The 17,413-nt window shown below is 44.1% G+C and overlaps 1 protein-coding gene across 8 annotated transcripts in view; it reads left to right on the top strand.

Annotated features, from left to right (window-relative positions):
- tcf4 (transcription factor 4) overlaps positions 1-17,413 on the top strand; it is a 211,268-nt gene that overhangs the window by 131,468 nt on the left and 62,387 nt on the right. For 2 of the 8 annotated variants that reach the window (XM_077496703.1, XM_077496702.1), the window contains exon 1: positions 2,912-3,312. The exons of the other annotated variants lie outside the window; for them this stretch is intronic. In XM_077496703.1, the coding sequence (XP_077352829.1) occupies positions 3,244-3,312 (69 nt within the window). In that variant the 5' untranslated portion in view covers positions 2,912-3,243. Of the gene's footprint in view, positions 1-2,911; positions 3,313-17,413 lie in introns of those variants that run through there. 8 annotated transcript variants of the gene reach the window in all.

The following is a 17,413-nucleotide window of genomic DNA, read 5'->3' as shown; positions in this document are numbered from 1 at the left end:
GTCTCTGAAGCTCAATGTGAAATCAGTGCATCTGATGCACATTATCAGCTTCTCAGAGGAATTTGGAGAGAAACTGGGAATGATTGGACATGGAAAAAGATAACTTAGAAAGAATGTACGTAACTATGAAGAGAACATGTAAACTGTAGGAATAGCAATTTTAATTACTTATTAATTTGATGTCAATTCAGAATATCGGTAACCAAAACTATCAAAGGGTGTGAATATGAAGTGTCCAATTTTTTTTTTAGATGTTTGTGTGACAAGTAGTAGCTTCAAAGTGGAAACTATGTAAATAGACCATTGGGAGTCCCATGTTTACATGTTGTCTTTGAAAAAAAAATCCATAAGAAACAATTTTTTTCCACAAAACAGTCTTCATCTATCATAAAACATTTTTTTATGCATTCCGAACTTTCATTCTAGTGTAACTATTATTATTAATCGGGAAATAAAGAAAAACAATATATTGTGTATTAACCCTCAGCTTTGATGACAGTGAAAGATATTTGCTGAGACGTGATGAGGGAAATTACTGGAAAATTATGTTTTGCACACAAAAGAAAAATCTCAAACCTGTGAGGTAGGGTATTTTATTTTTATTTAAGTGGATTTTTTTTTCACACAAATAGAGAGAGAAAAAAAACAACTTTTAAAGGGACAGTATGTATTATTTAGCGCTATAGTTGTGAACTAATAATTCAATTATTTGAAAAATCCACTTTTAATTTTAATAATGTGCAATAAATTATATTCCATCACATCAACGCACTTTTTACTTTTTTTTGTTTTTTTGTAATATATATATGGATGACTGGTTAGCACGTCCGCCTCCCAGTACTGGTCCTCAGATCGAGTCCAGGCTCCGGCCTTCCTGGGTGGAGTTAGCATGTTCTTCCTGTGCCTGCGTGGGTCTTCTCTGGGTATTCCGGTCTCCTCCCACATTCCAAAGACATGCATGGCAAGTTAATTGGGCACTCCGAATTGTCCCTCGGCGTGCTTGTGAGTGTGGATGGTTGTTCGTCTCTGTGTGGATAATCGCAGGTCTAGTAATCGCTACATGGGTGGTGCCGCGCCTTACAGGAGGCTGACAAGTTTTGCCGTCATGAAGAACTTCGCAAATGTAGTTAGCCTCTGGTGGTGCTTGTAGCTTGTGTCGGACTCAATGGATCGACCGCCGCTTATCGACCGCAGCTGGGGCCTTGCAGGTGGTCGTCAATGAGTCCGTCATTCGGGCTCCCGCAGCTTTTCTCTCGCTAGCTTTTGCTAGCCGCTCTTGGTAGCCACTCCAGCTAGTTCTTGCTAGCCACTCTTGCTCGCCGCTGCTGCTTTTCTAATTTAAGCAAGCTTGCTAATAAAGTTGAAATATATACGCTGGTGTCGTAATTTTGGTAAAAAATAAAATAAAAAAACTTTTGTTTGTTTTTCAATCTTTTTAACTCTAACTGTTTTTATATGGTGAACAATTTAATTACAGTAAGTGAAGCATATTGAGTTATGTTGTGTATGAAATGTACTACAAATTAGTGATTTTATTTCTAGGTATTGGTGATTATATGTGAAAAATATTTATTTTTTATTACGCAAGTTCCCTGTATAATTCCCACCCTTGATTTGGGATCTTATTTGTTATTGTATTAGTTTTGTTTTGTTTTGCTTGTTTCTTTGTTTTTCAAGAGGAGTGTTATCAGATTTTACAGGAATTAAAGAAAAAAAATAACACATCCTCTTGACAGCAAAAAAAAAAGATTCTAATAATGAGACATGGAAACAGAAATGCAGGCTATGAAATAGATTTGTGCTTATTTTATGATACAAGCTCACATAGAAGTTATAGTCCGCAAAATACTGACATATTATGGACAGTAAGAATGTACAAGATGTGCATTCTTTAAATCTCTGCAGTATTGCTCCAACAGTTGGAGAAAATGTGAAATGTGGTAGTTAGGAAATACATAATTCCAGTTATTCATATGAAATATAAATGGCAACACAATATTTGTAATTTATCGGGAATTGGATGTCCAAATAAATGCAATACACTTTAAAGGGATACTTTACTTATTTAGCCCATTATAGCAATACAAAGTTAATATTTTCTCTATAATTAATTTGATACTTTCATTATTTTTCACGTACAATTAGTACCTATAAAAACACATTTTGCAACTTGCTGTCGACTGAAAATGACATCACAAGGGCTCAGGTAACTAATCACAGCTCACCTGTTTTCTAGGTTTGGTCATGTGACATTCACAAGCTGAGTTGTGATTGGTCTTTTTAAAGGTACTAATTAGTACATGAAAAACAATGAAAACATCAAATTTATTATAGGCAAAGTATTAATGTTTGACTGCCAAAAATGGCTAAATAAGTAAAGTATGCCTTTAACTTGCGATTCCTTATTTGAAAACTTAATGAGGATGAAATTGAGCGGGGAAAAAGCAGAGGGAATAAAATGAGTGAAATAAAATAGTGAAACAGGAGGAGGTCAAGTGGATTTATGGAGGAAGCGTGTGGACAAAAAGGACAGGAAAAAAAAGGAGAAAACTAGTGAGGATTTTATGGTGAAGGAGAAGAGAAAAAAAAAGGAGAAGAAGAGAACATTGGAGACGCTGGAGGAGTGTGGTAAATAAAAACGAGTGGAAAAAGTGAACGGGCCACTTCAAAGGCGGCGGCGTGCGAGTGGGGTGGGAGCGAGGTGGAAGTGGGGGGAGGGGCTAGGAGGTGGTTTCCAGATTTCGCTGTGGAAAGTTGAAAGAGTGGAGGCAACTGCGCGCGTGCCCGCGAGTATCTGCGTGCACGTTTCCTCCCGCTCGCGTTTACTTCCGTGTGCGCGCGCGACGGATGGGGTTGGGGGGGGGCAGAGAGGAGGGGCACCCCGCGCTCTCTCTCCCTGCACACTTTGCATATTCCACGCGCCTCGGCTCGGCCATATGGGAAAATGCAACTGAAGGAATTGTCGGGCGAAAAAAAAGCGCGCAGGCAGTGACACGCGAGCGGAGCGGAAAAGAGTTTGACACCATAACAACACGGCGAGGAAAAGTTAGTGCGCGACACCGGGGGGGGAAAAAAAAACGAAGAAGAAGAAGAGGCTCGGCTGGAGAAGGAGGGAGGACAGCAGGCGATCAAGGACGAGTTAAAAAAAAAAAATAGAGAGATCGACAGCGCGGAAACCGGGGAGAAAGAGCCGAGAGAAGTGGTGAAGTCGATCTTTTCTTGTTTCTGCGGAGGACAGGAACGATGTATTGTGCGTACACCATCCCGGGGATGACAGGCAGCTCACTCATGTACTACTACAACGGCAAAGCGGTAAGGAATCATCCATCTTCTCCCCCCCTTTTTTTTTTTTTTTTAACTTCCATGTGAGCATCTAAGGAGGGAAAATGAGGCGTGAACGTGAAAGTGTGTTGAGTTCACGCTCCAACTTCGAGCGGCGTCAAGGTGCGACAGTCACCATCGCGATTACGCGTTTAAGTGCGTGCGCGTGCGTGCGGATGTGCGCACGCGCGCCCGTGTGCGTGACAAGGGAAGGTATGTGGGACGGGACACGTTTGTTGTGCGTTGCGTGCGTTTTCTCTTGATCATTTAGCAGTTTTGAATCAAGCTGGCAAGTCTCAACCGAAATAATCCAGCGCGCAGATTTATTTCGGTTCTCTCGCTGTCCCCCATCACTTATTTCAAATTATCTAAATGGATGTGCACTTCTAAATAGATAAGAGTCTTATTAGGCAAAGGAGTATTGCTGTCCACTGGAGTGACATGCGTGTAAAATGTACATTCTAGAACATTTTTCAGCTAAACTCGGCAATGAAGATTTTTGTGCATTAAAATAATATCGCTATGGTCCTTTAAATGCATTTGTTAAATACATTTTCATAATTCCTAAAAAAAAAAAAAATGTTCAAATAATAATTGTGACCATTTGAATGATACCAGTTTTTTGTTATTCTTAGCATATCAAATTAAACACGTGAAAAAAAATGTTTTCTGTATTTTAATTTTAAATTACCCGTTTAAAAACAAAAGTTATGAGGTGTTCAAACTGTAGTGAACCTGTCAGACTCCCCCTTGACCCTCACCCGTAAAACAGAAAGAGTGGATGGGATGGGGAGGGGGCAGGCGCAAATTGAGGGGAAACTAGATGAATTTCACGGCTTTCTCAAGCAGCGTTGGGAGGTGTAAATGAAGATGGAAGGTTGGAATTTTCTGCAGATTCACCTGTCAGGGAAGTGTTAATTCTCTTCAGGTCTGCCTGCATTTTGTGGCACTTCTGAAAGGAAGAAAATTGTTCCATGCATTTAAGTGAAATGTCCCAAATTCAACAAATTCAAATCAGTCAACAATACATAACTGTGATGTTGAAATTTACAGAAAACATCTTAGCACAGACAAGAATGAAACAAATATATTTAATAAAAACAAAAAAAGCAGTTGTAAGCTTGTAGCAACCAATAATGTCATAATTTCCTGAAAATGTAATAACGCATGAAAATGTAACAAATGTTTCACTTAACTATATCAAAAAAATGTAACAAAACCAAATAATGCAATTATTTGTCTCATAACGTAATAAAAAATTCTGGCAGATCATAATAACATAGTAATAACATTTTACTGGTAATGTAGCACCCTATTAAATTATAACACTAAAACTCTGTAACAGTGAATTTAACACGTCCTTGATTGTTGAAGAATAACACATGAATATGACATTATTAAATAAAAAAGAACTGGCACATTTAACTATAACACTCCCAGAAGTCTTTGCGGCAGAGCAGTTCTAATCCAGTGGGTGGAGCTTCGTTTGATTAACTCTCTGCAGGGGTTGGTTTAACACTATATGTCAAACAACTCCAACACCAGCCGCCATTTAAATCAAACTGTGTTACAAATATATGGTGGTTGAAATTAACTCTGAAATATTTAACACTTCAGTTTTGTTTGTTTTTTGCTGTTTCTCAAAACGCAAAATGTAGAATTTTGGACTGAAAATGAATGTACAGTGTCTGTCGAGTTTAATCAGTTTTAGGGGGGAAAAAAAAGAGCTCAAATGTGATCAATCCCAAATGTTATTGCAATATCAGTCAGGATTTTTTTAATGACATTTTTTGGTGAAATGATTATATGGTTTGATTACATTTGGATCGATTTAAATGCAGGTTTTATTACATTTTCAATAAGGTGCCGCAAAGCTAAAATGTGTTAAATATATTTTGTATTTTTCTTTAACTAGCAAATATACTTGATGTCAGTTTTACATGAGTTTGATTTCATTCACTTGCGGGATATTTTACGTTTCATTTGCGAGCATGTCGACAAAGCCTCCTTTTGTAAACACACGCCACCGACACTCGGCCTTGCGTATGCCTTCTCCGGCCTCCATCAAACCTTCGACTCCGTCACATCTTTCAGTCAACAACGGGTTCCCGAAGCCTCCGCCCTCTTTCTCTTTTTTTTTTTTTATCTTCTCTCGGGTTCCGAGCTCTCCAGCTCAGCGCTGCCACGGGGCTCGGCGTGGCAGCGCTTTGTTTGGTGGCTGGCTGCTGGATGGCACATTGTGCCGACGGTCTTGATCCGGTGCCAAGCTCCTTTCTACCCCCCCTTCCTCCACTGTCTCACTCTCGCTGTCTGCATCACAGCTTGTTTACACTCCACGTCTGTTGGCAAAAAGAGAAACACCCGAATCAGAGAGAGAAACACTGTGATAAGCAAATGTTGTTTGTCTTCTCGTGTCCTGTATTTGGAGGTTTTCGCAAGGCCGAGTTTGGGTTTTGGGAACGGTGTGGCTATGTGTGGAGACACGGACGCGGATGCGCTGCTGGGGCCCGCAGAGACCAAACACGGAAGAGCTGGGAAGTGAGGCTTTGGCTCGGGAGTGCGCGTGGTGGGAGGAGAGGGCCGGTGAGTGAGGGGAGGAGGGTGAGGGCCGAGGCCTGCCCGCCTGCCTGCATGCGCTTCGGTTAGCGGCTGTCAGCTCGCTAACTTAAGCTCCAGCAGCTTAATGAGGCAACGGCAAGCTCGGATAAAACAAAAGGCCTCATTTAAAAGCGGGCTGGCCAGCCGGCTATTGTTATGCTAACACCACATTTGAATATTCAGGAAGTTTTAATTAGGAGGGTCCCGTAGCTGCTTGCCAAAATTCTGCAGTCTGCTGTCACTGTGCTGCAGCAGCAAAAACACACTTTTAACACTTAAACTGGCGATCTTGCGCGCCTCAACTTTACTTACTGCATTCATTCTTTTTTTTTTACATTTATTTATTCAATTCAAATTTGTTTTCTTTGAATTATCTACATCACCTAATCACACCTAAATCACTCACATTAATTGAATGGAAAAACATTTATTTGCTAATTTTACCTATTAATCCTTTAGTCCAAGTTTTCTGAAAAAGGTCAGAGGTCAAGGCCAAACCATCCCGATGGAATTACATTTTATACAATAGGTAGATTCACTGAATCACAGACATTAAAGTCAAATAATATTTTAAATTGTCATTGCATTTGGGCCTTCAACCACACATATTATATTTTATGGATGGGTGAGTATTGATACCGGGTATCGGTATTGGATTGACACCTGGTCTTATTTCAATACCAATATCGGCAGCTCGCTTTAAGGTCAGGAACGTAAGGCACACATGCCTGACAGATGCCTATTAGCGAGTTATTTTAAAATCATGTTATTGCTTGTTCTATACAAAATATCTATTTTCTGAACAAATGGAAAAAAAGATAATTGGAAATTGCCATTAATTTCTTGCATTTTTTTTTAGGAATAATTATATTTTTTTCTTTAAAATTATCTGTTGTTTTTTTTTTGAGTGTGTGTGCATATTGAATTTACTCATGGTATCGGTACTTGGTATCAATGACCTCTCACGAGTTGAGTACTCGTGAATGGTATTGAACATCCCTAACTATATTGATTATTATATCAATCCATTCATTTTTCTATAACCGCTTTTCCTATTCAGGGGTTTGAATTGCTTCACATCGCAGCATGTTATGTAGACTTTATAAATAGAAGCATTTGTAAGTGTGTGCGAGTGTGTGCAAACCTCTGACTTCTTCTACCTCCCTCGTACTGTGTGTACCACTCTAAAAAATCATCTTTGAAGAGTGTGTATTTACAGACCATCATAATTATACTCGGTAAAAAGGAATAAATGGGCACTGGTGGACTTTGACCGTGCTTTTCTGCCAGAGAGACATAAAAGTGGATCAAATAAATATGTATTTTAAAGCATACTGTATGTTTGTTAATTCACTATCTGGTGTCTTTAGGGTTTGTTTCATAATGTGCATATTCCGGCCTGGTTTAGACAGTAATCCGTCTGCAGCAGATTATCTGACAGTGATACGCGTTTTTGTTTTTTGTTTTTTAAAGAAAAAATATATTTTTGAGGTGACAATTGTTTCATTCTCTGACATCACTTTTTTTTGGGTTCTCGTTAAATGAACTCAGCAAACAGATCAGGTGATTATTCAATATTTATTCTTAGATGGATTTCTTCCCTCTCTCGTGATTTTGTCTCATTATTACTAATGTTGAGAAACGGTCATTAGAAGATCATTAGTGGCGTGCAATTGTCAAATATGAATGTCAGACTGGCTTGTGATGTCGGCGATAATGAGACATCTTGTTTAATCTTTTTTTTTCTCTGTTTTAATTTGCTTGAAAGCCAGTAAATTAATCCAACTATTATTATTACTATTATAAATATTCTTTTTACTTTTATGGGGCCTTCTTCTTAACAACAATGGTATTTTTGATATTAAATGAAATGCATCCTGTGCTCACGTCACTCTGTCTTTATAAAGCCGTGACTTCAATGTGTAAGGTCACTACTGCCAAACGACGCGTGGCGTGTACGCGAGCACGCGCACGCAAGCAGACAAGCCGCCATTGCGCACACTTTAAAGCGGGGATGCGACGCGCGCGTCGAAATGGGAGGAATGGCCGTCACATAGCAGAATGGAGCGGCATTCTTGGGATAGCTGGGAATTTCCACCTTCAACCGTCCAATGAGAACAGACTCTCTTTCAGCGAGTGACAGGTTTGATACCCAGTGACCGAGTGAGCGCCTGCCAGCTCGCTCAAACCTCTGAAAATCAAGGTCAGCTGGCAGACGGACAGGCAAGAGCAGAAGCGGATGATGATGATGATGGTTCATTTATGCGGTTGGTTGACTGTACATGCGCGCAGACCGTCAAGGTACAAAAGGACTTTTAACAGCACGGAACAAGCCCTGCATGCGCCAACCTCTGTGGATGCCATCAGACCGGCATTTACCTGCTCAATGATGGCCTGAATACGCTTTTGTTAACAAATGTGCAGGGAGCAGACATATTTACTAGGCCTCGATCGATTCAATCGGCCAAAATAACCAGCCAAATGGCCGATTGTTTCTACATTTATGTACTCTAACCATTTATCGCAGTTGTACCCAAATAAGGGCTCCATCGTTTATTACACATAACTCTATACAATGACCTCCATAAATATATATAAATTGAAATTTGTTGATAAGGTCATTCAATGGACTTGTCATTCAAAGCTTACATTTTAAGCAGTGAGGTGAGTAATGCAAGTTGTAAATAAATAAATAAATAAATAAAATAAAAGCATAGCATAATCAAACATGAATGTAATAAATATGACACACACTCGACTACTGGTAACATAAACACACATATGACAAGGATGAATGCCCTTCTAACTTTGTTTATTTTGTGCCATGCAATGAATTCTGGGAACCAAAAAGGACTTATTTTTTTTTATTTTTTTATTATTACTATTTTTTAATTATTTACAGTTGACACCTGCTTTTCGCAGGGAATAGGATCTGCATACAATTGACACTCTTAGAAATGCATGGGGGGGGGGGGGGATCTATGCAATAATATATATTTTTTTAATTAATTGGCTGATCGGTAATATGTATTTTTCTGCCAATAATTAATATAATATAACATTGGCCTTAAAATATATTATTATGCAATTCTTCATGTATGCACTTTAATACAAAAACTTCAAAGACTGATTTAACATTGTCTACAATCCAAAATTAATATCAGCATTGATTGAAACTCAATTGCAAATTTTCATGCGTCATGTCATTTTCACCCTTGATACTTTTTTAAATGTATTTATTTTATTCTGACCATTCTTTTATTTTTTTATTTTTTTTAATAAATGTGCCAGCGGTAAAATGTTGCACCTAAATCACGATTTTTTTCCCCATACTTTAACTGCAAATATGTTTATAATACTTTGTCCTTCACTCCCAAAAACGTATTTTTACATTTTTTATGTTTTTATGTTTTTTGTTTTAATTCAAAAGAATACAGAAGACTTTGGTGCATGAAGAGGTGACTTAAAGCAATGGCAATGGCAGTTATTACAAAACAACGTCCAGCAGGTGACAGCAGAGTATAAGAAATCAGCCAGGGCCATGTTGCAACAAGCTCTTTTTGTTAGTGTTTTCACCAGGAATGTGAATATTGATAAAACTTTGCTATATTCTAATGCTAAATGCTGCAAAATGGAAACAGATACAAATATACTTTTTTTTTCTTGATGAAAGAAGAGACTAATCTTTCTTTTGGTAGGTTCCATGTTTTTATAGCAATAGAACAAAATATTCTGTGGACCTTGCAAAATCAGTCAAAATCCAGTAAAACAGCCGTGAGCGAAGGGGGTTGCGTCGGCGAAATTGGCTGGTCGTGAATGAGGTTAATAATATTAATACTTGAATATAATGTTTATATCTAATTTAATAAAAACAACCACAATAGCTGGTGCGTTTGCGATCCCACGTTCTCTTACTGCCACTGAACTGAGAAGCAAGCGTCTGTACTCATATATGAAGTGAGCACAAGCTTTGCTGCAGGAAAGCAAGCTTAAGTAAGTTAACATTTTGTCACGCCGCCACCAGGCGTGGCGGTTCATGCTTTTATTTTTGTGTCTCTGTTTCCCGTTTTACTTTGAAATCCTTACTCTCCTCTCACCCCAGGTCACTTGCCCTTCCTGCCGCTCACTCATTACCGGTCCCCGCTCATGATTATCACCACCTGCCACCAATCACCTACTGCAATAAAAGCCACCTGCATTCTCCCCTCAGTGCCGAAGTGTCACCGTCAGTGCATGGAAGCGTCCCACAGTCCTTATGACCTTGTTCATGTTGCCTAGCGTTGTTGCCTTGTTTTTGTGCCTTTTCCTCCCTTTTGGAGCGCCTTTAGTTACCCCTTTTGCCTTGTGCCCTTTTTCCTCCCTAGCGGAGCGCTTTCTGTTGTCCCCAGTACCTTTTGCCTGTTTTTTCCTCCCTAGTGGAGCGCTTTTTGTTCTCCACTTTTTCCCCTCCCTGTTCTCCTCTCAGTTTGAGAGGAGACCTTTGTTGGCCGGAAATAAACCTGCTGCCTTGGTGGCCTACCTTACGCCTGCGTCTGAGTCCTACTTGTCCTCGCCTTGTCAGTACACTTCGGCCAGCATGGACCCAGCAGGCACGGTCGAGACCGCACTGCAGAGCCAGGAGGCCCGGCTCAACAACCAGGACCGGATCCAACAGACCATGCTGTCCCGGATGGAGGAATTGACCAGCCAGGTCCACGACCTGGTAAGCCTTTCACGGCGTCGAGCGCCAGCTCCCACTGGACAGATTCCTCACCCTGAGTTCTCTGTACCGACCACGCCATTCACCGGGGTAGGATTAAGACTGGCCTCCCCAGAACGATACTCCGGTGAACCCGGACGCTGTCAGACTTTCCTCACGGAATGCGACATTCATTTTGAGCAGTTACCACAGGCATTTCCCACAGCCCGATCCCGAGTGGCCTTCATGGTGTCTCACCTGACGGGTCGGGCCAAAACCTGGGCGACCGCGGAATGGGCCAGGGGTTCCTCGGTCTGCCAAAGCGTACAGGACTTTCAAATCGCTTTGCGCCAAGTCTTTGATCCAGAAAACAATGACCGAGAGAAGGCACGAGCACTGAGCCGACTTCAGCAAGGCAGAGAATCTGTCAGCGACTATGCAGTTCGCTTTCGAACGCTGGCAACGAACAGTGGCTGGAACGCCATCGCACTTCACGACCATTTTTTGAAAGGACTCTCACCTGCCATTCAAGAGCTTCTGGTTCCCGTAGATCTCCCCGCGGACTTGGACGCCTTGATTTCCCTCGCCATCCGGACCGATCATCGTCGCCAGGAGCTGGCCAAGATCGGCGGACCGCGAAGGAGGGAGGAACCCACCCCCTGGACGCGGACACCGGAGGCCAGAAGGCCGCGATTCATCGCTCCTTCCCGACCGGAACCAGGAGAGGTGGACCTCGCTAGCGACGAACCCATGCAACTGGGAAGGGCTCGGCTTTCGCCGGAGGAGAGGCAGCGCCGACGCCGAGAGGGCCGCTGCTACTATTGTGGTGGTCTTGGGCACTTGGTGGAATCTTGCACCACAAAGGGCCACTCTCCGGTGAGTCCTCCGTCACCCCGACCCGCCAAGAATCACAGACTTACGCCAATTCAGATAATCCACCACAATGTCACCATAGATCTGTCAGCCCTCATCGACTCCGGATCCGACGAAAGTCTCATGGACTGGGAGCTCGTAAAGCAAATACGAGCCTCCACCGAACCCCTTTCTTTGACCATCCAGGCTCGAGCGCTGAATGGCAAGGAGCTCTTCCAAATCACCCACATTACTGAACCTCTGGAAGTCCGAATCGGGCCTCACTTCGAGACTCTCCGTTTCCATGTTTTCCACGCTGCTTCCCCCACTTTGGTTCTGGGACACCCTTGGCTGTGTCTACATAGCCCCAGAATCGACTGGAACACTGGAGTTGTTCTGGAGTGGGGAAAGGACTGCAGCTCTCACGGGTCGGAACAACCCGCACTCCGAAACTCCACAGCCCAGGTTCACCAGGTGACTCTCGTCCCACCGGCTCAAGAAGAGTACCCGAACTTGCACACTGTTCCCTCCTGCTACCACCACCTGCGGGAGGTCTTCAGCAAAACCAAAGCCATGACTCTCCCTCCACACCGCCCATATGACTGCCCGATCGATCTGAATCCCGGTTCAACCATTCCCAAGGGGAGACTGTACTCAGTCTCAGGACCCGAACGCCAGGCCATGAACCACTACATTGATGACTCCTTGAAAGCCGGCCTCATCCGACCGTCTTCCTCGCCTGCAGGAGCAGGCTTTTTCTTTGTGAGTAAAAAGGATGGATCCCTACGCCCCTGCATCGATTACAGTCCTTTGAACGACATCACTGTCAAGAACCGGTACCCATTGCCCTTGATGTCCTCGGTGTTCGATCAGCTGCAACAAGCCAAGATCTTCACGAAGCTCGATCTGCGGAACGCCTATCACCTCATTCGGATCCGTGAGGGAGACGAATGGAAGACAGGCTTCAACACTCCTCGGGGACATTATGAATACCTGGTCATGCCATTTGGCCTCACGAATGCTCCCGCCGTCTTCCAGGCAATGATAAATGAGGTACTCAAGGACTTCATAGATCACTTCGTGTACGTTTACTTGGATGACATTCTGATCTACTCACCTGACCTAATGAGCCATCGAGACCACGTAAACCGAGTACTCCAACGTCTTTTGGATCACCATCTGTATGTGAAAGCTGAGAAGAGCCTATTTCATGTTAACACCATCTCCTTCCTGGGATTCATCGTGTCACCAGGGAAGGTGGAAATGGACGCGGACAAGGTCAGCGCCGTACGAGAGTGGCCCACGCCAGACTCCCGGAAGAAAGTTCAACAGTTCCTCGGATTCGCCAACTTCTACCGCAGATTCATAAGAAGCTTCAGCACCATTGCCGCTCCTCTACACGCCTTGACCTCCCCACAAGTCCGTTTTTCATGGAACCCGGAAGCCGAAAAGGCATTCAAAGACTTAAAAGCACGCTTCACCCATGCCCCAATTCTCAGAGTCCCAGACCCCAAACGCCAGTTCGTGGTGGAAGTAGACGCCTCCAGTGTTGGAATTGGGGCGGTGCTGTCCCAGCGTTGTCAAGAGGACGGCAAGACACATCCCTGCGCATTTCTTTCACGTAAATTATCCAAGGCTGAGTGCAATTACTCAGTCGGAGATCGGGAGCTTCTCGCTGTAAAAGTGGCCCTAGAAGAATGGAGACACTGGCTGGAAGGCGCTGAAATGCCTTTTGTGATCTGGACCGATCACCGAAATTTGGAGTACCTACGCCAGGCCAAAAGACTCAATCCCCGACAGGCCAGGTGGTCCTTGTTTTTTAACCGCTTTGTATTCTCTTTAACTTACAGACCAGGCAGCAAAAACGTCAAAGCAGACGCATTGTCAAGAATCCACGAATCTGAGCTATTGGAGGCTGAGCCTGAGACCATCCTGCCCCGGGATTGCATTGTTGGAGCCATGAGATGGCAAATTGAGGACGATGTCAAGGAGGCATTGCGCAACGTCACTCCCCCCACGTCTTGTCCACCACGTCGACTCTTCGTGCCTGAGGAACTACGATCTCAGGTGATACACTGGGCTCACACTTCACAGCTGTTTTGTCATCCTGGAGTCCGCAGGACCATGTATGCTGTTGCCAGGAGATTCTGGTGGCCGGCAATGGAAACCACCGTAAAAGAGTACGTCGCTGCCTGTCCCACTTGTGCCCGCAACAAGTCCTCGACTCAGTCCCGGATGGGCCTTCTTCAGCCACTACCAATCCCATCCAGACCATGGGCAGAAATCTCATTGGACTTTGTGACCGGACTGCCCCTATCCCATGGTAAAACCACAATTCTCACCGTTGTCGACAGGTTCTCCAAAATGGTTCACTTTATTCCACTATCCAAGCTCCCATCCGCCAAAACTACAGCCGACATCATGATCCACCACATATTCCGGTTTTATGGTTTCCCTCTGCACATCGTCTCCGACCGTGGACCACAGTTCGTTTCCCGCTTCTGGTCACAGTTTTGTAAAGCCCTGGGTGCCAAAGCCAATCTGACGTCTGGATACCACCCTGAGGCCAATGGACAGGCCGAACGACTAAATCAACAGCTTGAGACCGGTCTCCGATGCCTTGTCTCCCAGAACCCGACCACCTGGAGCAAGTACCTGGTATGGGTCGAACTCGCACACAACTCATTGCCCACATCTGCCACAGGTCTTACCCCGTTTAAATGCGTCCACGGCTACGATCCACCGTTTTTCGCTGAACTGGAGGAGGAGGCAACGGTTCCCTCGGTCCAGGCCATGATCCGTCGGTGCCACAAAGTCTGGTCGGCGGCCCGGACGGCGCTTCAACGCCAGGGAGACCGGGTGAAGAGGGCCGCCGACCGGAAAAGGAGACCGGCACCTGAATACCGCCCAGGCCAGCGAGTTTGGCTATCAGCAAAACACCTCAGACTCAAGGTACCATGTCCGAAGCTGGCCCCGCGATTTGTGGGGCCTTTCCCAGTAACCAAGTCCATAGGTCCCGCCGCCGTTCGACTCCGCCTGCCAAGATCCCTCAGAGTTCATCCGACATTCCACGTCAGTCAAGTCAAGCCGGTCCACGAAAGCCCACTTGTGCCCTCCGAACCCGACCCATCCCCCCCAGAGATGGTTGAAGGCGGCCCCGTTTACAGGGTCAGGAAACTCTTAGATGTGCGTAATCGGGGCCGCGGGAGACAATACCTAGTCGACTGGGAGGGGTACGGCCCGGAGGAAAGACAATGGGTCCCCTCCCGGTTCATCGTTGATCCCTCTTTAATTGATGATTTTTATACTGAACACCCTGACATTCCTGGGCCGTCAAGAGCCGGCCGTTGAGGGGGGGGTACTGTCACGCCGCCACCAGGCGTGGCGGTTCATGCTTTTATTTTTGTGTCTCTGTTTCCCGTTTTACTTTGAAATCCTTACTCTCCTCTCACCCCAGGTCACTTGCCCTTCCTGCCGCTCACTCATTACCGGTCCCCGCTCATGATTATCACCACCTGCCACCAATCACCTACTGCAATAAAAGCCACCTGCATTCTCCCCTCAGTGCCGAAGTGTCACCGTCAGTGCATGGAAGCGTCCCACAGTCCTTATGACCTTGTTCATGTTGCCTAGCGTTGTTGCCTTGTTTTTGTGCCTTTTCCTCCCTTTTGGAGCGCCTTTAGTTACCCCTTTTGCCTTGTGCCCTTTTTCCTCCCTAGCGGAGCGCTTTCTGTTGTCCCCAGTACCTTTTGCCTGTTTTTTCCTCCCTAGTGGAGCGCTTTTTGTTCTCCACTTTTTCCCCTCCCTGTTCTCCTCTCAGTTTGAGAGGAGACCTTTGTTGGCCGGAAATAAACCTGCTGCCTTGGTGGCCTACCTTACGCCTGCGTCTGAGTCCTACTTGTCCTCGCCTTGTCACATTTTTGGCTGAAGAACAAAGCGGCGCTATGTGCCTCTCTTTGTGTTGTTTACAGCGTGGACAACTACACACAAGCACGCACACATGAAACATTCCCAGTTATGTATTGTCGACGTGGAAAGCGCTCCGCTTATTGTTTTGTTCAGCATACGTCTGAGTGTTTTTGTGTTTGTGAGTGCGTTTAATGGGTCAGTCATGCTGTGGCAAGCAGTTAGAGAGCCTGCGTGGTCTCACAGATAATCACCGGACAGCTGTCACACTTTAAACAAGAACAACAAAACTGTAGCGTCGTCAAATGGGACGGCGATGTACATGTGTTTTAGCGTGGCGAGATGTGTGTGTGGTTCGATTCGATAGGACCACCTAAAGAAAAAGAATATAAAGAAAGTGTTGCGCTAATCAGCTCTTTCATCTGGTTCCTTTGTTTTTTCAGCGTGAGCCTAATAATGTAGTCCTGATTGTGTTGCTGGCAGCTAGTGAGCTTCCATGTGTTAGCTATTAAGGTTTCATAGTGGCAGTTTGAGCACACTGCAGCTGAAAATAGCTTGCTGATTTTTTTTTTTTTTTTAACCGATTGGCGGTTTACACTGTCAAATGCATGAGCTAGCACCATCCGGACAAAACGCCTTCCAGCCAGAAAAAAATGTAGACCAACACATCAAAGTTGATAAATCCACTTGTAATGTATTTCTTGTGCGCAAAGTGCCGTCTTGGTATTTTCCTCTCTGGACAGTTTGAAAAGGGCGTATGATGTTTGTTCCATTATGTGCAGTTGTGGGATGGAACGCAGATGACTCCCGGCCAATTGAAGCAGCTCCCATCATTCAAGAGATTGATGTGTGCAAAGTGTTTATACAGTAAATTGCACACCTGAAAATTTCTGCTAGCAGCAATCTCAATCTGATTATCAAAAACAAAGTCAAGATAGAAAGAAAAAATATTGATTCATGTACTGGAATTTTACTCTTGTGCAGTTACAAACAAGAGCACCATTCCAGATTTCACAATTTGCCTTTTTTTTTTTGTGTTCTAATCTAACTTTAAGTTGTTTTTTTCAGGTCATTGTGAGAACAACAAATCTACTGTTATTCATTTACAAACATTTAAAAAAAAAAAAAAAGGATGTTTAGAGCAATTTGTATCACATGTGCAGTCTTGGTCTTAATGTGCACAAATACATTCCATACTCTGCTTTCATGCTTCTGATGAATGCTCCAGTCCAGGGACTGGCCAGCATGAGCAGTCTTGAGCTTTCGTCTGTCTGTCTGTCTGTCATCACCATTAAAGTGAGCAACAGTTCTTTTGAAATGAATCATGAATGTGGTATGAACACATCCGGTGATGTAAGCCAGCAGCCGGATGAGCTAATCGCTGCACAGGCTCTCTCAACATGACGAGGTCAGAGGTTAAAATCCCGACAAGCCAAAATGATGGAGATGAAGGATTAAATGTATTAATGTATGCTTGATATGTCACTTTAACCCCGCCCCCACCCTCTATCTCCCTCTCTCTCTCTCTCTCTCTCTCGCTCTCTCGCTTCTATCAGTCTCTGTATTTCTTTCTCGCACTCTTTCTGTCTCGCTCTTGCATTCTCTCTTTTTCTCTCTCTCTCTGTCTCTCATTCTCGCTCACTTGCTCTTTCTTTTTTCGCTCTCTCTGTTGTTCTCTCCCTCTATTGCTCTCTATCTCTATCTGTCTGTCTCTTTCTTTCTCTCTCTCTCTCTTTCTGGCTCTCTCTGTCTCGTTCTTGCTCTCACTGTCTCTCTCTCTCTCTCTTTCACTCATTCTCAGTCACTTGCTCTCTTTCTCTCTTATTGTCGCTGTCTGTGTCTCTCTCTATTGCTCTCTCTCTTTCTGTCTGTGTCTGTCTCTCTTTTTGTCTTTCTCCGTCTCTCCCTTTCTCTTTCTCCCTCTTTCGCTGTCTCTCTATTTTTGTCTCTCTCACTTACTGACTCTCTGCCTGCCTGCCTGTCTGTCTGTCTCTCTCTCTCTCTCTCTCTCTCTCTCTCTCTCTCTCTCTCTCTCTCTCTCTCTCTCTCTCTCTCTCA

This window comes from Festucalex cinctus, chromosome 15 (assembly GCF_051991245.1).
Source record: "Festucalex cinctus isolate MCC-2025b chromosome 15, RoL_Fcin_1.0, whole genome shotgun sequence".
Classification (NCBI taxonomy): domain Eukaryota; kingdom Metazoa; phylum Chordata; class Actinopteri; order Syngnathiformes; family Syngnathidae; genus Festucalex; species Festucalex cinctus.
The sequence above is the reverse complement of the archived record's forward strand: the minus strand, read 5'-3'. Positions and strand labels throughout refer to the sequence as shown.